The following is a 24,278-nucleotide window of genomic DNA, read 5'->3' as shown; positions in this document are numbered from 1 at the left end:
TCTCCTTCACACCAACTCAGATGAACGTTTACTCTCTTCGTGGGACCCCTGCACCGGCACACAATGGCCTCGTCATTTCGAGGTCGACGGTGGGATGTTCCACCTGCCCGAGGAACTTCTGGCTGATGAGACGAGTGACTCACCTGTACCTGCGGGTGAAGGTACGCTCATTGATTGAACCGACCCCCGCCCTGTGAAGCACCAGGACGAGAGTTTATAGTTTGTCCGGTATTTATCATGGAACAGGAAGTGAAAACCTGATGATGTTTCCTTCCGAACATTCACGACCGAAACCGCTGCTCGGTGGCCTTTTTGACCCCCGACCGTCAGCACGGTGTCCCCCAATGCAGCACACTCCGCAGGACACCAGGTTGGCATCCCCGGTACAGCCCGGAATCTTGGCCATGCTGACACAGATTATGGCTGACGTGAAGGGCAGGATGGGGACTCAACTTGGTGGGAAATTTGACGCGTGTCTTGGGAACCTGCGACAAATTGTGGAGTACGACGTGTGGGCAGCGTGAAAAGGTAGTGATCAGGTGAGGGGTGAAACAGAAAGGATTGCTCTGGGGGATTAGAAGGGAGCGGGTAACTAAAAGACTCCGTGAGACAGAGCCACGGGAGATAGATTCATACAAAAGTGAGTCGGAGAGGGGGAGACAGAGCCACTGAATGTCAGGAGTGAAGTGGGACCACGGGAGAAAGAAAATACAGACACCAATGTGCCCTTTGTGGTGTTTTATGGGTGAAACCTACAATACCTTCATCAAGTATTCACACCCCCTGACTTCTTCACATTTTGTTGTGTTGCAGCCTGACTTCAAAATGGATTAAATGACTGTTTTCATCCCTGTCTGTTTGTTTGTTTGTTTGTGAACAGTATTACGGAAAAAAACTCCTGGACGGATTTAGACGAAACTTGGTGGGGGGATGAGGTGTGGTCCAATGATCATGCCATTAGATTTTGGACTTGGTCCAAAGTCCAATATGGCCGCTATGGCGGTCGTTTCGAAAAAATATTTGAATTTTTGTTTTTGCATTTCTTCATGTTTTAAGTGATTTCCAACCAAAAATAAATAAATTTGTTAGAGAAAAAAAAATAGAAAATTTTGCAACTTTTTTTCAAAAAAATTTCGATTTTATTTGAAAAAATATTTGAATTTTTGTTTTTGCATTTCTTCATGTTTTAAGTGATTTCCAACCAAAAATAAATAAATTTGTTGGAGAAAAAACAAATAGAAAATTTTGCAACTTTTTTTCAAAAAAATTTCGATTTTATTTGAAAAAATATTTGAATTTTTGATTTTGCATTTCCACATGTTTTAAGTGATTTCAAACCCAAAAAAAATGTTAGAGAAAAAAAAACTTGGAAATTTTGCAACTTTTTTTTTGAAAAAAATTTCGATTTTTTTTTTTTGGCATTTCTACATGCGCGTCGATCTGGTTTAGTTTATTCAATCGTGGTTCAGGAGAGTCTGATCCATTTTGACCGACAATGAATAGGACATCAGGTTCACTTAAGTGACCCAGCACTATTGGCGGCGGAGGTTTTGCACTCTACCGAGTGCTCCCCCTCCAGTCACATTTCCTTCTGTTCCAGCCTGACTTCAAAATGGATTAAATTTAAATGTTTTCTCACTGATCAACACAAAATACCCCCCAATGACAAAGGCAAAACATATTTTTCTCAGAAACTTTGAGAAATTTTTACAAATTAATGAAAAAGGAAAATCTGAAATGTCTTTCGTCAATGCGTGTTCAACCCCCTGAGTCAATACTTCGTCGAAGCGCCTTTGGCAGCGATTACAGTTTCAAGTCTTCCTGGGTATGTCTGTATCAGCTTTGCACATCCGGATTTGGGGATTTTCTCCCATTCTTCCTTGCAGATTTGTTCAAGCTCTGTCAAGGTGGATGGGGAGCGTCGGTGAAGAGTAATATTTAATCTTCACCGCAGTCTCAGGTCTTTTACACTCTGAAGCAGGTTCTCCTCAAGGATTTTCCTGTATTTGGCTTCATTCATTGTTCCCTCCATCCTCGCAAGTCCCTCAGTTCCTGCCACTGAAAAGCATCCCCATAGCATGATGCTGCCACCACCATGCTTCACAGTGGGGATGGTGTTGGATGGATGACGAGCTGTGCTCAGTTTCTGCCAAATGCAGCGCTTTGCATTCAGGCCAAAGAGTTCCATTTTCATCTCATCAGACCACAGAATATTTCCCTCATGCTCTCAGATTTCCTTTTTATAAACTCCAGACGTGCTGTCATTTGCCTTTTTCTCAGGAGTGGCTTCTGTCTCGACATTCTCCCATAAAGCCTCGATTTGTGAAGTGCTGCAGAGACTGTTGTCTTTCTAGCAAGTTCTCCCATCTCAGCCAAAGAACTCTGTCATTCTGTCAGAGTAGTCATTGGGTTGTTGGTCACCTCCCTGACCAAGGTCCTTCTTGCCGGGTTGCTCAGTTTAGTTGGATGGCCAGCTCGAGGAAGAAAGACTGTGAGTAGTTCCATGTTATTTCCATTTCCTAATGATAGAGCTCATTGTGCTCTTGGGAACTTTCAACACTCTATAAACTGTTTTATACCCTTCACCAGATCTGTGCCTCCTCACAATTCTATCTCGGAGTTCTACGGACAGTTCCTTGGACTTCATGGTGGAGTTTCTGCTCTGACATGCACCGTCAACTTTGTACTTAAAATAGAAAGGTGTGTTTCTTTCTATATAATGTCCACTCAATTGAATTGGCCACAGGTGGACTGCAATCAAGTTGTGGAGACATCTCAAGGATGATTGAAGGAAATTGGATGCACCTGAGCTCAATTTGGAGTGTCATCGCAAAGGGGCTCAATACTTACAGACGCAAGACATTTCAGATTTTCACTTTTAATTAATTTGAAAGCTTTCTAACACCCTAGAATGGAGAAGAATTCCAGTTCACAGGTCTCGCTGTCTCAGAGATAGGTTGAATTGGGGTTCTCCGAGCCATGAAGGACAATGCGTGACTGGAAGCAGGTGAGGAGAGAGTGGAGGAACAGGCAGGCTGCCTTCGCAATAAGGCCAGCCAGGAGATGCCTGCTTTGAAGTCATCTCCAAGACAACAGCAGGGAAGTAGATTTGGCGAGTATACCGACCAGGAAATTGGAGCGACCAATACACAGCGGGGTGAAGTTGGTTCTTTGTACTCAGCGAATGGGGTCGCGAAAGCATCCCAGGCTCGGCATACAGTGGACTCCCGATTCCTCCTTTACTGTTTAAGTCAGTTTTAAAATTTATTTTGTCACGTGAAATTCAGAGAATGTGCCTTTCTTGCAGCACATTAAATTGAGCAGCTCAGGGGAAAGCCTTTCTCCCCTTTGTCTCCTCCGTTCCGTCTCTTACATTATTCCTCTCTCCTGTCTCCTGATCCAAACCGTCGGTATTTTATATCTTCCTCACTGTCGGTGCCTCTTACATTAAGAGTTGTTCATCGTTGCCAAGACCAATGCAGCTGCTGTCAGTGTCTCTTATCTCGTTTTGTTGCCATTGCTGAGTCCGATTGGGCAGCATCGTCGGTGTCTCTTATCTCGTGTTGTGGTCACTGCTCTGGCCATTTCAGCCTTGCTTGGTGTTATTGTGATCCGTCCAGACTTTTAACAGGTAAAACGTTTCTTCAACCAAAGTACAAAACAATTCTTTCACCCCAGTACAAATAACTTTCACCCACAGCACAATTAAACATGTTATACTGGTCCGAAACCCGATCTGGTGAAATAACACAATTAATATGTCTGTAACAACAGGAATGAATAATAATTCATGTCATGTGTTCAATGGGGTGATGTAAGAGACTGGGAAAAAGCGCGGGAAAACCCGGAATTAATTTATTTATTTGACTTTAAACCTGTTTAAGTTTTTATTTAAATTGAATTTCCACTTGAACACTTCAGAACACAAATCTCTCCTTCAAAATACTTCCAAGAACCGAGCTGTATATCGATATAGAGCACGAGAAGGCGTGGCAGGTGAGAGGGACAGTGTCAGGGTAAAGGAGATTCTGCCAATATTATGTGGCGACGTCAGTAAACTTCTGGATTTTTAAAAACGATCTTTAAAATCATTAATTTATTAAAATTTTAATAAACATATATTCGAACACTGCATGGGATGTCGTATTCTGTGAACGCTCTCGTGAAGGTGGACAGAGGTTACGTTTCCACCCCTGTCCGTTTGTCTGTGAGCATGATATCTCAAAAGGTTGTGGACGAGTTATGACAAAAATCGGTGGATGAGTTCTGCAGGTGACAAGAACAAGCCGATTCGATTTTGGTTCAGGTCTATATTCCGATCCGACCCATCAGTGGGATACAAAACGTAAACTGTTCAGCATGGCGGAGGTACGCGCTCCACCGAGTTCTGTTCTTGTTCGTGTGGTGTTGCTGTATGACAGGCTTTATGGGCCGAACGACCTCCTTCTGCATCAAAGTTCCTTGTGCATCCAAGTGTAAGTCTTTCACGAACCAGCTGACCAGGCCCAACGTTCGACTGGAGGTGGCAGGGATCTGTATTTTGCTCTTGGTGCCGACACTGTGCGAGTACGTTGTGTTTTTATGGGTTTTTTTCTCCGCAATCGCTTGTAGAATTGAGAGGAAATTTTCACTGCAGGTGCGACTGCTCGTGAAGAATGTTTTCGTGATGATTATGACGTCATAGGGCACGTGGTGTGGTTGCCATGTTGGGAAAACTTTGGACCTCTCTTTCTCTGAAACCATACCAAGGAAATAATTGAAACTTGGCGCATGGCAAGTACAGTATTCGGAATGGGAAATAAGTGTGATTTTAAAACTGATGTCATAGGTGCCTTCGTTATGACGTCATAACTGCATCTATCTATAATTCCAGCAATCTGTGTGTGTGTGTGTGTGTGTGTCTGTGACCGCTGTTTCTCGACAACCACTGGTCCGATCGAGTTGAAACTTGCCAGCAATATTGCTGGGGACCTGAGGATGTGCCTTTTCAAGCTTTGATATTAATCGGACAAGTGCTTCCCAAGTTATGGCCATTTATTTACCAACCAATGACATGACACGTTGCTGCGTAGGCGTGGCTGCGTCGGCCGGTGCGCGGCCGGCCGACGATGACGTCACGGGCTGTGCCGGTTACATGGCAGCGAATGTCATGGCAAGCAAAGACAGGGAGGGAAACTTTATTTTAATTTGGATTTTAATTAACTCTGTGTGTGGAAGTGTGGTTGTCGCGACAACGCGAGAGCGAAGGAACGGCCTGTGTGGTTGTCGTTTCTGGCACGCGGTTTGAAAGTTTTCTATTTTTTTTTTGTTTGCGCGTACAGCCACGCCCCTACGGGCACGCACCTACGGGCATGCACTAGTATGTATAATGCAACATCAAAAAAATTTGAAGGCCATCTCGGGATAAAATGTGTCACAGAAGGAAAAAAAATGATGACGTCATCAGTCACATGATTCGACAGCCATATTGTTCGTATTTTTTCACCTTCAAAAATCTTCTCTGAAGTGGCTGAACGGATTGAGGAGAAATTTTACACGTATGACCGCCTATCCGTGAGGAACAAAAGGTTCACACATATGACATGGTTTGGCAGCCATATATGATTTACCCGAAAACCTATAAAAAAACATCTCCAGAACGGCTGGACAGGTCGATGGGAAACTTCACACAAATGTTCCCCAAGCCGTCAGTGACCAGGTTTGTGAAGGAATAATTGATAGGTCACATGGTTTGGCTGCCATATTGGAATGAAGAAAAATATTAAATAATGTTGTCTCTGGAATCACTTCATCAATTGACCTGAAACTTCACAATTATGATCTCGTTGTGACGGTGAGTAAATGTTTTGAGTAGATGGTGCATAAAATTTCATCTTGATCGGATGCAATGTCTGGCAGCCAGATTTATTTAATTTATTTTAAATCTGGGATATATATATATATATATATATATATATATATATATATATATATATATATATATATATATATTTAAATATATGGCTACTTGGCTGTTCCTGAATGGGTTTGAGGGTAGAGGAGCAGCAGCTGAAATGTGAATCTTATCCAGGTTCCTGCTAATGACTTCATCTTTGCTTTTCACTTGTTTGGGTTCCTTCTGATACAGGACTGTACCTATTTGTTCTTCCATTTGATTTGAATTGAATTAATTTGAATCCCGTTCTAAATCCAGTTGAATAATAACGAAAAACGTCACTGGTCAGGGTCAGGTGTCCAATCAAAACAGGGTTGCATCAAAGCGGGACATCTTGGTACCCGGTCATCACTTCCAGCAGTTCTAATTATATCTCATATTTAATTACAAAACACACCAGTACACAAACACCACACAAAAGTCTGGCGAGGGTCTGCAATCTCTGGTTGTTCTTTTTCTTGTTCTCTGTATAATAATTCACACAAAATGTTCAGTTAACAATGGTAATATTGTTCAGAATGAATGTGCAAGGTAAGACTATGTGCCCCACGAGTGCTATTCAAGTTGTAAAAGTGATTTATTGATGTTTTTGCTCAATTGTCTCTTTGCAGAGAAAAAATTTGAAACGTCTTCACGTGTCAACTGTTCCTCGTCGGTGGATGGAGAAGTTTATTTCGATCATCACCCGACAGAGACTTTGTGTCAAGATGGTGACAAGTTTCGAGTTATGTCGACAAACAACAACAACTGCGACAGGTGGATCGATGTCTTGCAACAGGAGAAACAAAGAAGTGAGAAGACAAACAAGTTTTCTGTTACCAACAAAGACTTCGCTTCCTCATCGTGTTTAAAAGGAGGTGTAAAAATATGCACAGGTGAGACGTCACTCAGGTGCAGTGTGTGTAATAAGGGATTTGCTTCTTCTTCATATCTGTTGATACATCAAACGTTGCACACCGGTGAGAAATCCTACAAGTGTTCACAATGCAGGAAGGCCTTTTGTTCTTCATCAAGTTTATATCATCATCAAAAAATACATTCGGGGGAGAAACTCCACAAGTGTTTTGTTTGCAACAAAGCGTTTAATCAGTCATCACACTTGTATACACATCAAAGAATACACACTGAAGAGAAACCTTACAAGTGCTCTGTGTGCAACAAATCGTTTAATCAGTCATCACACTTGTATACACATCAAAGAATACACACTGAAGAGAAACCTTACAAGTGCTCTGTGTGCAACAAATCGTTTAATCAGTCATCACACTTGTATACACATCAAAGAATACACACCGGAGAGAAACCCTTCAATTGTTCTGTGTGTAACAAAGCCTTCACTCATTTATCAACTGTGTCAACACATCAAAGAATACATACCAGAAAGAAAGCCTTCACTTGTTCTGTGTGTAATAAAGCATTTTATCAGTCATCACACTTGCATACACATCAAAGAATACACACAGGCGAGAAACCCTACAAGTGTTCTGTGTGTAACAAAGCGTTTAATCATTCATCGAACTTCCATCGACATCAAAGAATGCACACCGGAGAGAAACCCTACAACTGTTCTGTGTGTAACAAGACCTTTACTCGTTCATCAACTGCATCGACACATCAAAGAATGCACACCGGAGAGAAACCCTTCAATTGTTCTGCTTGCAACAAAGCGTTTAATCATTCATCGAACTTCCATCGACATCAAAGAATGCACACCGGGAAGAAACCCTACAACTGTTCTGTGTGTCACAAGGCCTTTGTTCGTTCATCAACTCTGTCGGCACATCAAAGAATACACACCGGACAGAAACCGTTCAAATGTTCTGTGTGTAACAAAGTGTTTAATCATCCATCATCTGTATCGAGACATCAAACAATACATAAAAGCAAATAATTTCCAGGAACAGGTGCGAGTGGAAGATGCCACACATGGGATGGAAATAGCAGCAAATCCAGCGCCATCCATTGCAAAGAAGAGAAATGAAAAATACAAAAAGACACGTCAACAAATATATAACGTCAACTGGGAGAAGGACAAAAGAGTTGGAAGATTGTAAAAATATCTGGAAAGAGTTGGGGAGAGACAAAGAAGGCACTTTGCAGTGGATTGGAAGACGTCATGTTAACTGGGATGGAGAACGAGTCAGAGAACAGTCTGCAGAAAGTCTACACCCCCTTTCAAAATTTTCACCTTTTGATGCCTTATAACCTGAAATTAAATCAGACTTTTTAGACCTTTATTTACACATCGTAACCCACAACTTCCAAGTGAAAAATAAATTACACAAATTTCAGAAAATTAATTAAAAACACAAAACTAGAATATCTTGGTTTGAGAAGTGTCCGCCCCCCCTAAAAACAACAATGGTAAACGAGCTCAGGTGGAACCAATCACCTTCACAATCACATTCCAGATTAATTGGCCTCCACCTGTTTAAATTGTGATTCTGATGATTTCAGAATAAAATCAGCCGATCCTGTTGGTTTCCTCTGCTGGGTAGTGAATTTCACAGCAAAGACTCAACCATGAGAACCGAGGAGCTTTCAGAAGACGTCTGGGATAAAGTTGTGTTAATGCGCAGATCAGGGGATGGGTGTAAAAATATTTCAAATACCTTGAATATCCCTTGGAACACAGTCAAGACAGTCATTAGGAAATGGAAGGCGAAGGAACCACCAAGACCGTCTCGATGAAGACCGTCCCTCCAAACTGGATGACGAAGCAATGAGGAGACTGATCAGAGAGACCATCAAGAGGCTTTGAAAGAGCTACATGTCTTTTTGGCAAAGACTGGTAAATGTTTACATGTGACAACAATATCCCAAGAACTCAATAAGTCTGGCTTGTACTGGAGTGTGGCAAGAAGGAAGATATTACTCATAAAAGCCCACCTTGAGTCCCGTTTGAGGTGTGTAAAAAACTATTCCAGAGATTCCGAAGCCATGTGGAAAAAGTTTTGTTGTCTGACGAAACCAAGATTGGAAATTTTTAGCCGAAATGCAAAACGCTACATTTGGCGCGTACCCAACAAAGCACATCAACCAAAGAACACCATCCCTACTGTGAAGCATGGTGGTGGCATCATCATGTTATTCAGATGTTTGTCATCAGCAGGGACTGGGGCACTTGTTAGGATTGAAGGGAAAATGGATGGAGCAAAATACAGAAAAATCCTGGAGAAAAATCTGCTGTCCTCTGCAAGAAAGCTGAATTTGGGACGGATGTTCACCTTTCAGAATGACAACGACCCGAAGCACAAAGCCAAAGCTACACTGGAGTGGGTGAGGAACAAAAAGATAAGTATCCTTGAGTGGCCCAGTCAGAGCCCCGACGTAAATCCAATCGAAAATCTGTGGCTTGACTTGAAGGATTGCTGTCCATTAACACTCCCCACGCAGCTTGACTGAGCTTGAACAGTTTTGTGCAGAAAAATGGGCAAATATTTCCCAATCAAGGTGTGTAAAGTTGGAAGAGACCTCGACCAACAGACTCACACCTGTAATTGCAAACAAAGGTCTTCCACCAAGTATAAACTCAGTGGGGTAGACACATATCCAACCAAGATATTCTAGTTTTGTATTTTTAATTAATTTTCTGAAATTTGAATAATTTGTTTTTCATTTGGAAGTTCTGGGTTACGATGTGTAAATAAAGGGGGGGAGGGAGCTGATTTAATGTCATTTAATTCCAGGCGAGAAGGCATCAAAAGATGAAAATTTTGAAAGGGGGTGTAGATTTTCTCTCGGAGCTGTAAATACCCAACACCAAGGACACTCGAAGAAGATGGCAGGATGGAGTCAATAAGAACAGGTGCAGCTTCTGTAAGGTAGAAATAGAAAACACCATCACCTTCTCTCGGGATCTAAAAACCTCATCTCAGAACACCTGTACACACAAAGGTACAACAAGGTATCGAGAGCAATCCACCGACACATGTGCAAAAACATAAATATCCCAGTCTCAGAGAGCTCTTGCAAGCACGAAACAAATGTGATACCAGGATCTGAAAAAAAGAAAGTTAAGAGAATCTGGAAGCTGAAGAGCACCGACATTGCTCCAGTGATAATCGCAGCAACGGGAATGATGAAGAAGAACAGGAATGATTCTGTGACAATATGAAAACGACAACAATTATCCAAAGCAATTTATGAGAAGAGAAAATAGCAGAACAAGGATCTGGATGGGATTGAAATCCTGACAAAGGAACAACAAAACATCGAAGGGAAATGCCTCGAGGGATCGCCTTTGTCACAATGACGTCATCACTTCATCTCTTCACAGCATAATTGTTCATCCAAAATCAGATGGAGATTTATATTTGATGTTTTATTGTCTTGTTGACTTCATAAAAAGGTTTTGCGTGGAAATTGGGGAATTTCACTGCATTCAAATCGGGAATGATTATAATGTGGGTCTTCGCGATTTTGCGAACAATCTAAGGCACCTCGGGCAAAAAAATATCAAAATGTCTGCCCTTACCTCACGATCCCCCTGTCCCAAGGGTACGACATGTAAAAGGATCAATCCCAAAAAGGGAATCACTGCACCCCTTTGCTGGGCATGTGAACAAGTTGTGGTTGTTATAGTGTTCAGGATTTTCCATGGGATTCCCAATTTTCGGTAATTGTTTGGTATTTCTTCTTCTGAGCTTGATTTGATGGTTTGTTCTTCGATTTTCTTTCCCAGCACGGTGAGATGTTCCGCATCTAATGTACTTCTCTGTCATACGTTTTAAATGTAATTTTATGAATGATATTACACAAACAATGACGTCACAATGTGAGAAGTACAAGTGAGTCATTAAATTTTGGCAGCAGAGTCTCACCTTGCATTTCTTGATGCCAATGAAACCAAGTCCGTCACAATCATTGGAATTGCCAGCGATGAAGCTGAGTCTGTGGTTCTCTTACTCTCACACCGGTGGTCTCTCTCTCTCTCTTTTCTCCAGGTTCATTTCTGGCCCTGGCACCCCTCTGCCTTGCTCTGCACTCCCACCCTCGAATTTTGCTCCAAAGGGCTTTCTTGGTCTTCCAGTGACAAACTTCTGTTGAAACTTCCAAAATCCAGGTTCCTTGCTCACCTCCACTCATTTGCTTCTCCTTTCTGCAGCCTGTGGAACCAACTTCCTCAGACTTCAATCTGACTCTTCCGTCTTCAAGATGACTGTTCTCCAACACCCCCCATCCATATTCATGTTCTTTTCTCCCCTCTCCAAGCCTTCCTTTCCTCCCCAAGCCCTCTCCAAAATAAAAGCCCTCCACAAGACGACCCCTTCCTTTCCAGATGAATGTGCTTTCCCCCCTTATTCCTCAACATCCTTTTCTTATGCCATTTCCAGTTTTCCTTTCCCCTTCTTGCTGTGTTTGAGCTTGCATCCAGCTTGTTGACCCCTTGTCCACCCAACTCCCTGTTATCTCATTATTCTCCATGAGGATTGCGTAAGTTTCGGAAAAGGTAAGGTTGAAGTAAAATTGTGGAAGTGTATGGTGAATCTGGAACGGTAAACGCAGACTGAAGCTGATGGATCAATGAAAAGTACCAATTAGAGGGTGGAGAGATACGTGGTTTCAGGAGGTGTATAGTTCGGAACGATACAAGGAAATTATTATTTTCCAACCCCAACCCTAACCCCCTTATTCCTTTCCATCCTGATGGACCGGGGGCCCGCTTGCAACGGAGCACGATATTTAAATTTTAGTGTCGCGATCGTCGTTCTCGGTGATCTACTACAATCTACATCGACTAAAATCTGCAGTGATCTACAATCCACTCGAAACACCCGCATGGGAGTGTGGTTTTTTTTAACTCCCGGACAAGTTGTTCAACATCCATGAGTTTGATTAATTAATTATTTAGCGACGACATCCTGTTTTCAAGTTATTCTGTCCAGCGGTTTATTCTCTCGAGGTTTTCACACAGAGTCTTCTGTCTTTGTCATAATTTCACAATTAAATTTCTTTCAATTATTTTCTGGTGAATAGTTCTCAAATTGAATTCAATAGTTTGACTTCCGGTTCTTGGTTTGGAGCGACGGCAGCTTCTCTCAGGGGTCTCTGCCGACTTTCTCAAAGTTAAGTTTCCCGTCGTTATTTGTCCCGTTTTAACTGTTTATTTTCTCACCTACATGCTCGCTGTGTGTTCCTAGTTCAGTTTTGTTTTAAAAATTATCCTATTTTGTGAGTTTTCGTCGACCTTGTCTTATCGGGCCCCTTGGGGCCGACCCGTCCTACCCCTCTCGGTGTACGATCGTTTTATTTGTATTCTCTCCCTATTACCATCAATTCCTATTTTCCCCACTTTTCCCAACAACCGCCATCTATCCCTCTCAACAACACACTGCCTTTCTTGTCTTAAATTCAAAAAATTAACAAAAAAAACAACAACCCTATCTTCCCCCATACCCACGAGTATCGATCCTTCTTCTTCTTCTTCCTCCTTCTGCCGGCACACCATCTTTCTTCGAGTTGAGCTGACCCACTCTCACCATTTCCTTCACGATTTCTTCCTACTATCTCCCATTCCCTAATTTCACCTAATCTTCAAATATCCATCAAAAAAATAATAATTTCCCTTGTATCCTTCCTAACCATACACCTGAAACCACGTGTCTCCATCTCCTCTCTTCCTGGTACTTTTCATCGACCTATCAGCTTCACTCTGCGTTTACCGTTCCAAGTTCACCGTACACCTCCACGATTTTACTTCAACCTTTCCTTTTCCGAAACTTACGCAATCCTAATTAAGATTAATAATCATAATAAATTAATTCACTTTTAACTATAAAAAAACAACCATCACAACGCACATATTCGACTCTCCTACAAGACAAAAGGACGGGGTCCTGACGACACACGTACTTAATAGCGAACGCAGTGAGCTTCATACTTAACACGTGCACATGAGAGAATAGGAAACAACAACAACAACACAATACCCCCTGGCTATTTGGAATCCGTGTCGTTGGCTATGACCCTTTTGCTTCCGGTTGTTTTTTAACGCTGTGCGGTGTATAAACACGATTGTGTTTTATTTCTATCTTGTGAATATTACTTAACTTGTGCACATGAGAGAATAGGAAACAACAAAAACAACACAATACCCTGGCAATTGTGAATCCGTGTCGTTGGCTATGACCCTTTTTCTTCCGTTATTTTTTTGCTTCTGGTTTTTTTTTTTGTTTCCGGTTTTTGTCATGGGGAATGATGCATGCCGGGAGATAAAGGCATCGTCGGAGACATGAAATACCCAAATAATATCAGACATGGTGTATATTTCTTCCACTGATTTTAATAAAGATATCTTGGAAGCCGCTCGTCTGATTGACATCAAACTTCGAAAAGGCACATCTGCGGGGCCCCGGTAATATTCCTGGCAAGTTTCAATCAGATCGGACCGGCGGTCGTCGAGAAACGGCGGTCGCAGACAAACAAACAGACAGACACACACAGAGATTGCTGGAATTATAGATAAATATCTCACCTGTTCACTTAATTATTATTATATCTCACCTGCACACTTAATTATGATTATATCTCACCTGTACCCTTAATTATGATTAAATCTCACCTGTATACTTAATTATTATTATATCTCACCTGTACCCTTAATTATTTATTATATCTCACCTGTACCCTTGTTTATTATTTATTAAATCTCACCTGTATCCTTGTTTATTATTTATTAAATCTCACCTGTACCTTTGTCTACTTGTCGTAACTGCGAGGAATCTGTGAGGGGGTAGAGCATCAGCTGTGGTCAAGTGATTCTCGTCCTTCTTACAGGGGAATTCGCGCATGCCTTCTATCTGAGCCCATCCCTCGGTGTACTGCAGTTAGAGCAGAGGGTGGTAGGCTCTTGACAGAGGAGTCCGAAGTGAAGGCCCTCTGGGACGGTTACTTTGATCGGTTGGACCAGGCTGATCCACCAGCCGTCGAGTTGGACGTCAGGGGTGTTCCCATCACTGTTGCTGACCCTCCATTTAACTGTGGTCAACCTTCGTTTGTGCAAACACGGGCTGCGGTGAACCGGTTGAAATGGGGAAAAGCTCCTGGAATCTGTGGCATCCATGCTGAACTTTTCAAGGCTGGTTGAAAAGCTGTACTCGTGTCGTTGTATGTAGTTCTGTTCTCTGTCTGTAACACAGGCATCATACCAACTTACTGGAAGAGGGTCCTTGTTGTCCCTCTCTGGAAAGGGAAGGGTGGTCGCCAAGACTGCAACGACTGAGGAGTGACGCTGCTCTCAGTGCCGGGAAAGGTCTTTGCTCGGATAATTCTTTATAGGGTTCGTCACCATCTGCTTGAGCACCAGCGTCCAGAGCAGTCAGGCTTAACACCAAAGAGGTCAACGATTGACCGTATCCTTGCTCGACGGGTCCCCACCGAACACAGATGAGAGTTTTGGCAGGGGCTGCTTGCATCCATTGTTGATCTCTGTTAAGCATTTGATTCAGTGAATCGGGATATCCTCTGGAGGATTCTTGGTCTTTGTGGGGGGGCAACCGAAACTGACCGATCTGAACTCCACTCTGGTACTGAAAGTGCTGTGAGATGTGATGGTACCATCTCTGACTTATTTCCAGTTGTCAGTGGAGATTGTCAGGAGTGTGTTCTGGCCCCCACACTTTTCAGCACTTGCATGGACTGGATTCTGTGTGGGAGGTGTGCTTCATCTTTTCAAATGTATTTATGTAAATGAAAAACGGCTTATTTACGCATACACTTCACGAGATTTGAAAATCTCGTCGAGAAAAGGAGGGTTTCCCTGACAACGGTGAGAAAATATCGTTCCATTTTTGGTTTGATCACGACGTTTCGATGCGTTTTAAAAATAAATGAGAAATGCTGTCAAACACGCACTGCACTTTGGGTAAAATAAGTAGTTATTAATAAAAAAATCAAGATTTGTATTGAAAATACTAGTGCGGCTCCGTACGTGCGTGGCCGTATGTGCAAAAAAAACAAAAACTGGATTGGGGCATTGTTTCAATTATATCGGATCAACCGTATCATAAATGGCCATAACTTGGGAAACACTTGGGAAGCAGCTGAAACGGATGAAGAGGAACGATATCAAACTTTGAAAAGGCACATACTCAGGTCCCAGCGTCAATTGTGACATCATATTTAAAAAAAAAATCAGCATTGTGACGTCATTCGTGATGTCATAGCACCGTGTCCTGTCATTGGTTGACAGATAAATGGCCGTAACTTGGGAGCCGCTTGTCCGATTAATATCAAACTTTGACAAGGCACATCCTCAGATCCCCGGCAATATTCCTGGCAAGTTTTAACTCGATCGGACCAGTGGTTGTCGAGAAACGGCGGTCGCAGACAAACATACAGACACACAGAGATTGCTGGAATTATAGATAGATACAGGTTCCTAGGCAACGTGGACCCGTCTGTATTGCCGAATACAGCAAGGGGCAGAAGAAAGACGAACTTTCCAACTATTTTATATCCGGAGGTGTGTGCCATCACCAATCAGTTTAGAGAGCGTTCGCCAAGACGCTTAAGCACTCAAGCAAGCACTCGATCGAAATGGTTGATAATTGGAACGTGTCGCTTGGCAAGCGACAGCAAACTCATTAGGAATTGAACACACCCCGGATTTAGTGAATTATCTACACAGCAGAGTACCCGTCCGACGGGCGATCTTTTTCCAAGCGTGCAACACGTTCTTTGACACATCACTTTATTTGGGCGGTGTATGGACAACAGACAACTCTGCATTGGCAAAAAAAAAGAAGCAATAACCAGGGTTACGTGCATGAAGCAAAAAACACATCTCCTGTTGATGATCACAAACATCTCCCAGCACTGGAAAACGTGGGGACAGGAACACTGCACTGTAAATGGTGAAGACTTGTAATACCTTCTCCCACCAATAGGGGGCGCTACACGGTACACATTTACATCGAGAATTTACAAAGATAAAAACATCCCGATACATTAATTGTGGTCATGCTGATCCTGTGAAACACCAATCAGACAGTTTATCGTCGGGTTTGGGAATCGAACCCGGACTCGTCAGCTGAAAGGCAACTCCACCACCCTAATATCACCACATTTTCAGTTACACACACACACACACACACACACACACACACACACACACACACACACACACACACACACACACACACACACACACACACACCACCGTACAAAACGTGCTTTGTTTTACACAAAAAAGGATACACAATGAAATGGGACACAGGAGCTCATTCAGCCCCCTGATAACCCCCCAATTCAGCGGCACCCCCTGATAACCAATAACAATGGACATGATTCAAATATTTTCAACAGTTACAATGAACACAATTTTATTTTCCACGTTTGAACAAAGATGCGATGACGAAAACCGTCACGGATAGTAACTTCCAGATTGAAAACCCGGGAACGCTCTGTGTCCCTCCTGCGGGTCCGCTTGTGGTCCACGACGCGTGGGTTACCTAGAAACCGCTAAGCCACGCCCCTTAGCTCATTGTGTTTTTTAATGAGTCGAAATCGATTACTAGTGTCACTTATAAACGTTTGAATGCTTAACTTTGAACTTTGTCGTCGTTTAAAACGACCGAATAACATTTGTAAACAGAGGTTGTTTGATCGAGAGGAAGGAACGAGGTTAGAATACCTTCGAGGTGTTAAACTTGCTAATTTGAGTTGTGATTTTAACGTCTTTTGAGGCTGTTTGAAGGTGATTAAAGGAAAGTTCTTCGAATGTTTACTTTCGGAGGATTACTCAAGGAAGTCCGCGATGAGGGAAACTCACGTGAGCTCGATGGGACGCTGAACGGAGGGAAGACGAGAGTCGAGAGAGAGAAAGAAACACAAACGGTGGGACACCCAGGGAGGTGTCTCCAACGACGTCCGCATTTACGGAATATAAAGCGTGCAGTTCAGGTGCTCAGTCGAGTTGCGAACAGTCACGACCTTTTTGTCAAAACTGTATACGTGCTCCCACCCTTCGGTGATTGAACCTTTTCCCCCATTTTTGCATGAAGGCTCGGGAATGGTCCGCTCCCTTTTTGGTTCTCCAGTGCGGTTAAGAACACCGTCCTCAAGAACCAAGTGGATAGCATTTTACCCCTTATCCTCACCGTGGCCTTAACCCTTCCCCCCTTCCCCTACTTACCCCCCCCCAAACATTCAACAACAAAAAACAGACAAATGAAACCTCATGGGGGTGCTCAGGGTGAGATAACATCTTGAAGATGGAGTCTCAGCTCCATGAGCCCTGCATTGAGATGTGTCTCGGTCTTGGCACCATGAGCCCTGCATTGAGATGGATCTCAATCTTGGCACCATGAGCCCTGCATTGAGATGGATCTCGGTCTTGACAACATGAGCCCTGCATTGAGATGTGTCTCGGTCTCAGCTCCATGAGCCCTGTATTAATATGGATCTCGGTCTTGGCGCCATGAGCCCTGCATTGAGATGTGTCTCGGTCTTGGCACCATGAGCCCTGCATTGAGGTGGATCTCAGTCTTGGCACCATGAGCCCTGCATTGAGATGGATCTCGGTCTTGGCACCATGAGCCCTGCATTGAGATGGATCTCGGTCTTGGCACCATGAGCCCTGCATTGAGATGGATCTCGCTCTTGGCACCATGAACCCTGTATTGAGATGGATCTCGGTTTTGGCACCATGAGCCCTGTATTGAGATGGTTCTCGGTCTCAGCACCATGAGCCCTTTTTTGAGACTAGTACGGGCCCGTAGGGGCGGGGCCGTAGGGGCGGGCCAGTAGGTGCGTGCCCGTAGGTGAGTGCCAATATGTACAGCCCTCTCTCGCCCCACCAAACACTCATCCCCCCCACACTCGCCCCCCTCTCTCCCCCCTAGTCTCGCCCTTCCTCTCTCCCCCCCCCGGTCTCTCCCTCTCTCCCACTCTATTCTTTCCCATTCTTCCCTCCAGGCTTTCAAAACAGCTGTTCACCACCACCTCTTATCTTCCCCCATCCAAATCCTCGATCTTTTCTACCCCCGATAATCCACCCAAGCCCACTTCCTTCATTTCTCCTGCTTTCCTTCCTGAAAGTCCCTGTAATGTCCATCTTCTCTTCGCCATGTTCCCCGTCCCATCCCCATCCCTCTCCCTTCCACAGTTCACCTAATGTGTCTGTTCCCCACTGTTTTGTCCCTTCCACTCCCGCCCCTCTTGTCTCATGCCTCCTTGCTGTGAGTTGTGTGTTAGCTCTCATACGAGCCTCGACCAAGGTATACAAAAAAAAAAAAAAAAAAAGATTCCTCGTGATAGTTTCCTGAAATCTGCAATCTCTGCATCAGTGTTGGCAGACGTAGGATCGAGTGCATTTGACTCGCTTAGTGATCACATGTTTGAGACGGAGACAGACGGTAATCATGTATTTTCTCTCATACAGCACATCTGTGAGTGCAATACAAAGATTCGTCTCCACCATGTTGTTCGAACCATGAACACTGGATTGAAAGATAAACCTCAGAATTAGCCAGAAAGATCTGGCGAATCAGCGGTGGGCGGAGCCTGTGGTCACGTGATCGTCCTTGGAGACGGGTGGGCGGAGCCTGCGATGGTGGGCGGGGCGGGAAACCTGGAGCACGCTCAGGCACCTTGCGGTCACGTGATCGTCCTTGGAGACGGGTGGGCGGAGCCTGCCGTCGAACCAGTGAAATCCACGTCACTCGACATCGACGTCACAGAGTGAATGAATAATCATCTTTGGTTTAATAATATAAAAAATACCGATATATGTTTTTTTTTTATCTTTAACTTCGATCGTTTGATGGTTTAATGAAATCCATTCTTTATTTGCTTTTCCTTTGATCATTTTCTTGATTTTGGTTTTCTCATCGAACGCCGTTTGCTTGCTGACGGCGTTTAACGTGTTGGGCGGTGTATAAACGGAATAATTTTCCCGCCAAAAACAGAATAATTTTCGTTAAGAAACGAGGAAAACGTGAATGGTAATTCAGATGTGGATCGCAGTTAAGTTCACATGATAATCCAGTTCACTAAACGATGGGGATTGATAAGATTGATCGTTGTTTGGTTGAAGGATTTATCAAGGTGAGTGTCTGTTTACCTGGTCGGACGGTTCCAAGGTGAAGTTTGGTTGTTTTTTTTAAATAAAGGTATCATAACTGATCAGGGAAGGCAAAGTGCGTTTGCTGTGTCCGTGTATATCCACACCTAAAGAGAGTGGTGTTTGTGTGTGTGTGTGTGTGTGTGTGTGTGTGTGTGTGTGTGTGTGTGTGTGTGTGTGTGTGTGTGTGTGTGTGTGTGTGTGTGTGTGTGTGTCGCCATCTTTGCCAGAGATGGCTGATCGGATCTTCGTCAAACGTTCGGAGGTTCATCAGTGATTGCCGGCGAGGGTTTTCGGGGAATTATTTATTTATTTAATCACCTCGATGGTCCCTCAAGCCATTTGTTAAGATGTGAAAGGTCATATTATCAAATGATCTCAGACCCCCCCCCCATTGCTTTGTGGGTAAACAAACAAAACAAGAAGAAAATAAATTTTTTATTTTTTTATTTTTTCAGGTTCTGTTCATCTTGGTTCGTGGGACAGGACAAAGTCCCGTGTGGAGCAGAAAATGCCAACCTTGACAAAGAGAAAACAGTCTCCATGAAAACAGTTTCACCCCATTATAATCAAATGGGATATTTTTTTGTGATTTTATTATTGCCAAACCGTCAGGTCAGGTCACATCAGATCTGTGACTGGCAGCAGGTACCGTGTACACCTGTACTAACCTGTTCCACGGTCGGGTTGTCAGCGACGAAACCGTCTCCCCCACCGGGTTTCCAGGTGAGGAGGGTGTATGATATGGACACCCAGCAGGATGAAGAACAAGACCTGTCAAAGGTCGGAGGACCTCCTCGTGAGCCAACTGCCATCCATATCGAGTACCCGGCCGTGTCTGCGGACGTCCTCCTGCAGGTGGGTTACTGTTTATGAGGAGGTTGGTGGCAGGATTTGCACTCTGGCCACCGGAAAACACTTCATCCTGCAAAACTTACAAAAATATAAATAAATTAAAAAAAGAGAGGATGATCACCTGTCTCTGTTATCATCTGAGCTCCAGCATTTGGACATCGGTATTGCAGCACTCTCTGAGGTTCGGAGACCAGACAGCGGTGAGATCAAGGCAGGTGGTTACACCTTCTACTGGTCTGGTCACTCTGATGGTTACCATGCCCAAGGAGTTGCTGTAGCCGTGTCCAACAAGCTGGTTACCATGCCCAAGGAGTTGCTGTAGCCGTGTCCAACAAGCTGGTTACCACGCCCAAGGAGTTGCTGTAGCCGTGTCCAACAAGCTGGTTACCATGCCAAATTAGTTGCTGTACCTGTGTCTAACAAGCTGGTTACCATGCCAAAGGAGTTGCTGAACCCGTGTCCATCAAGCTGGTTACCATGCCCAAGGAGTTGCTGTCGCCGTGTCTAACAAGCTGGTTACCATGCCCAAGGAGTTGCTGTAGCCGTGTCCAACAAGCTGGTTACTATGCCCAAGGAGTTGCTGTCGCCGTGTCCAACAAGCTGGTTACCATGCCCAAGGAGTTGCTGTGGCCGTGTCCAACAAGCTGGTTACCATGCCCAAGGAGTTGCTGTAGCCGTGTCCAACAAGCCGACTCCAATGATAATCCCACCGATCAACGAGTGTATCATGAGACTAGTCCTTACAGAGAAGACCAAGAGGAACCCAACTCACTTTACAGGACTGTGTAATGTACTCCAGGATGTTCGGCACAATATTCCCGAAGGAATGCTTCGGTCGTATACAGGAAGCATGGCTCAAAGAGTGACGGCATTCGACAAGGCAAATGGCGGACGAAACAAAGTATTGACTACTTTTATTTATTTATTTCATTTTTTTAGAGTAATCCCATCAAATAACATTGTTCTTGTTGTTTACAAAACCAGTTTCTTTCATGTGCATTTATAAAGGCTGTTAATTTACTGTAGTAAACGCACGTGACTTTTATCACCGATAATTTGATTAATATACCCAAAAATATGAAAATCATTGGAAACCATTTCCTTTCTCACCGAAACTTTTTCTTCTCATGATTCCCAAACTGGACAAACGGAGACAGACATCATGGGAGGGGTGGAAATAATAATTGTTGAAGGCACGGAGGAAAGTGCTGCTGGAGATACGGGAGGAGGGTCCATGGACCAAATATTATGTAAATATTTTTTGATGTCGTGCAAGAGGCAACTGCCGATAGAACCTCCACGTGCGTAACACCTCAATCCGGAGGTTTAAAGCCAGAGCAGGTGTGGACCCTTCGGAGGCACACCTGTGTTGGTTCAACCTTAACGATGAGTTTGAAGAACCTTGTTGGTGCGAGTCGTGGGAGGTTTACACCGACATTTCTCTACTTTCTGATTCTTCACGTTTTGTTTGCTTGTTTTGAGCGACTGCGGCACGGAAGATGTTGAGCGGGTTTGTAAGTTTGAGGAAGGAAAAAGCGAATTGATATATTTCAGGCTCCTCCATCCCATTCCTAACCTCCATCTCTCTATTCTAGAAACGCTCCCAGCACGTGAGACCAGGTTACACACAAGCATGGCGTATGAACGGGGCCCGGGTTGTATGGACGCCTTTCATGAGGACGGCAGCAATATGTTCCAAACGACGACCCATTGGGATGTTCTCGAGGAGACGCTTGATCACCATCTCTGGCCTCTGCTTTCGACAAGCGCCGTCGATTTTCCAGCGGACAGCGTCCCCGACATGCAGGACGGCGCGTCCGCACGACGGATGGACAACACCCTGAGAGTTGTCCTCCTGCCATATTCGCCAATGTCTCTGGACCAGAGCAAGTCACCGACAAAAGTGCGGACTGATGTCGAGGCCGGAGCTTCACTATCTTACCAAATGGAAGTGCCAAGCACCTCAGGTGAGTTGGAAAGCATGTCGTGGAAGTGAGCTCCACGACATGGAGAAACACGACTCTGATCCAGGCCCGGAGATGCTCCGTGAGCTCTTGAAGGCCCCTCGTGCACCCCTGTACCCTCTTCAATCGGACAAGTTGTCCTGAGTCAGTTAAATATGATGTCCTAATGTTTGTCTCAGAGTTGATGAAAGACTCACCAACTTGTCTGTGATTTCAGCACTTTTGTACAAATTGCCACCACTATTGGAAAGGTGTTCACTATTGTTAAATCTCAATTGTTTTCGAAGTACGGCACACCTTTCAATCGTGAACGTGAACGTTGAGGGTCAAAAAAACATTCTGATACAACGGACCGTGATTGCTGAAGCACTTTGTTTTGCAGAGGACGGGGAAGAAGATGAAGAGGAGAATGCAAAAGAAAAAAACGACGAGGAAGAAGAGGATAAAGAGGATGTGGACGAGAAGAACGAAGAGGAAGAAGAAGTTGAAATTGCTGTGTTGTCTTCGGAAAACGTTCCGACTACTTGCGAAACAAACGCAGCAGCCAATTGTGACGTGCATGGTGGACTTGAGAGTCCTGCCGCAACCGGTCCACAGCAGCCTCCAGCACAACAACAGGGTGATGGAGCACAGCCACCACCTCCGCAAAATAAATCTGCCTCCAACCGCAGGAGCATTAGGGTTGCGGTCCACGCTGACTGCTTCCAGTCCGAAGATGTTCCTGTCGCTTCACTGCCGTCCATCATCCACTCACTCGCCGTTCAGAGGAAGAGAAAGATGAACAATGGTCTCGAACGACGCTATCGTTTTTTTCTCGCTCACCGTTTGAGCCGGCTGCGTGCATTGGTGCCCGGATTGGTGAACGCAGGACCTGTTAACAACATCGTCGTTTTAAAGGGAGCCACGGAGTACATCGAGCTGTTGAAAGAGGAGAGGGATTGTCTGAACAACGAGAAGACCAGATTGCTTTCACGACGGCAAATGCTTCTCCAGAAACTCCATTACCTGAAGGGTTGACAAGCTTTGTTGTTGTTGCTATTGTTGTTCTTGTCCAGAAACTCCATTACCTGTTGGGTTCACAAGCTTTGTTGTTGTTCTTGTTATTGTTGAGAAACTCCTTTACCTGCAGGGTTCACAAGCTTTGTTGTTGTTCTTGTTATTGTTGAGAAACTCCATTACCTGCAGGGTTCACAAGCTTTGTTGTTGTTCTTGTTATTGTTGAGAAACTCCATTACCTGCAGGGTTCACAAGCTTTGTTGTTGTTCTTGTTATTGTTGAGAAACTCCATTACCTGCAGGGTTCACAAGCTTTGTTGTTGTTCTTGTTCTTGTTGAGAAACTCCATTACCTGCAGGGTTCACAAGCTTTGTTGTTGTTCTTGTTATTGTTGAGAAACTCCATTACCTGCAGGGTTCACAAGCTTTGTTGTTGTTCTTGTTATTGTTGAGAAACTCCATTACCTGCAGGGTTCACAAGCTTTGTTGTTGTTCTTGTTCTTGTTGAGAAACTCCATTACCTGCAGGGTTCACAAGCTTTGTTGTTGTTCTTGTTCTTGTTGAGAAACTCCATTACCTGCAGGGTTCACAAGCTTTGTTGTTGTTCTTGTTATTGTTGAGAAACTCCATTACCTGCAGGGTTCACAAGCTTTCTTGTTGTTGTTATTGTTATTTACAGGATTTAAAGCTTGCACACAGTTGTAGTGCTCTCATGCCGTTGTGTCATCACCCCATTATGTTATCACCCCATTGTATCATCATGCCATTGTATCAACCATTTGTCATCACCCCATTGTGTGATCACACCATTGTATCATCACGCCATTGTATCATCGCCCCATTGTGTCATCACCCCATTGTATCATCACCCCATTGTGTCATCGCCCCTTTGTGTCATCACCCCATTGTGATCACCCCATTGTATCATCACCCAATTGTATCATCGCCCCATTGTGTCATCACGCCATTGTGATCACCCCATTGTATCATCACCCAATTGTATAATCGCCCCTTTGTGTCATCACCCCATTGTGATCACCCCATTGTATCATCACCCAATTGTATCATCGCCCCATTGTATCATCGCCCCATTGTGTCATCACGCCACTGTGTGACCTCTTCTGTGTATTATTACTCCATTTTGTGAGCGAACACCATGATGTGATGTCACATCGAGATTTTTATTCGTTCATGTCAATACAACAGAAACCCGATGTAAATAAACCACGATAGAAATAAAGGAATCCTTTTATTCTTACACTGGTTAAAAGAGCGGGAAAAAGTCTTGGTGTGTGATTTTGAAGGTGATTGGTTCCACCTGAACAAATTTACAATTGCTATTATAAGTGGGGTGGACACTTATCCAACCAAGATATACTAGTTTTATACACGTCTGTCCGGTTGTTTATGTACACGTCTGTCCGGTTATTTATGTACACGTCTGTCCGGTTATTTATGTACACG

At 43.9% G+C, this 24,278-nt stretch overlaps 1 protein-coding gene across 1 annotated transcript; it reads left to right on the top strand.

Moving 5' to 3' along the window:
- Nucleotides 1-15: 15 nt before the first annotated feature.
- On the top strand, nt 16-24,072 carry LOC147007168 (uncharacterized). The gene is made up of 4 exons (XM_085867525.1): nt 16-161; nt 6,547-6,810; nt 21,452-21,823; nt 22,203-24,072. The coding sequence occupies exons 1-4, from the start codon at nt 95-97 to the stop codon at nt 22,835-22,837; spliced, it is 1,338 nt and encodes a 445-aa protein (XP_085723651.1). The 5' UTR covers nt 16-94; the 3' UTR covers nt 22,838-24,072.
- The last annotated feature ends 206 nt before the right edge of the window (nt 24,073-24,278 follow it).

The sequence above is a fragment of the Eptatretus burgeri genome, unplaced genomic scaffold (genome assembly GCF_056783735.1).
Source record: "Eptatretus burgeri isolate ZD-2024b unplaced genomic scaffold, Ebu_testis_v1 Ebu_testis_scaffold_506, whole genome shotgun sequence".
Taxonomy (NCBI): Eukaryota; Metazoa; Chordata; class Myxini; order Myxiniformes; family Myxinidae; genus Eptatretus; species Eptatretus burgeri.
This window is presented reverse-complemented; position numbering and strand designations above follow the sequence as displayed.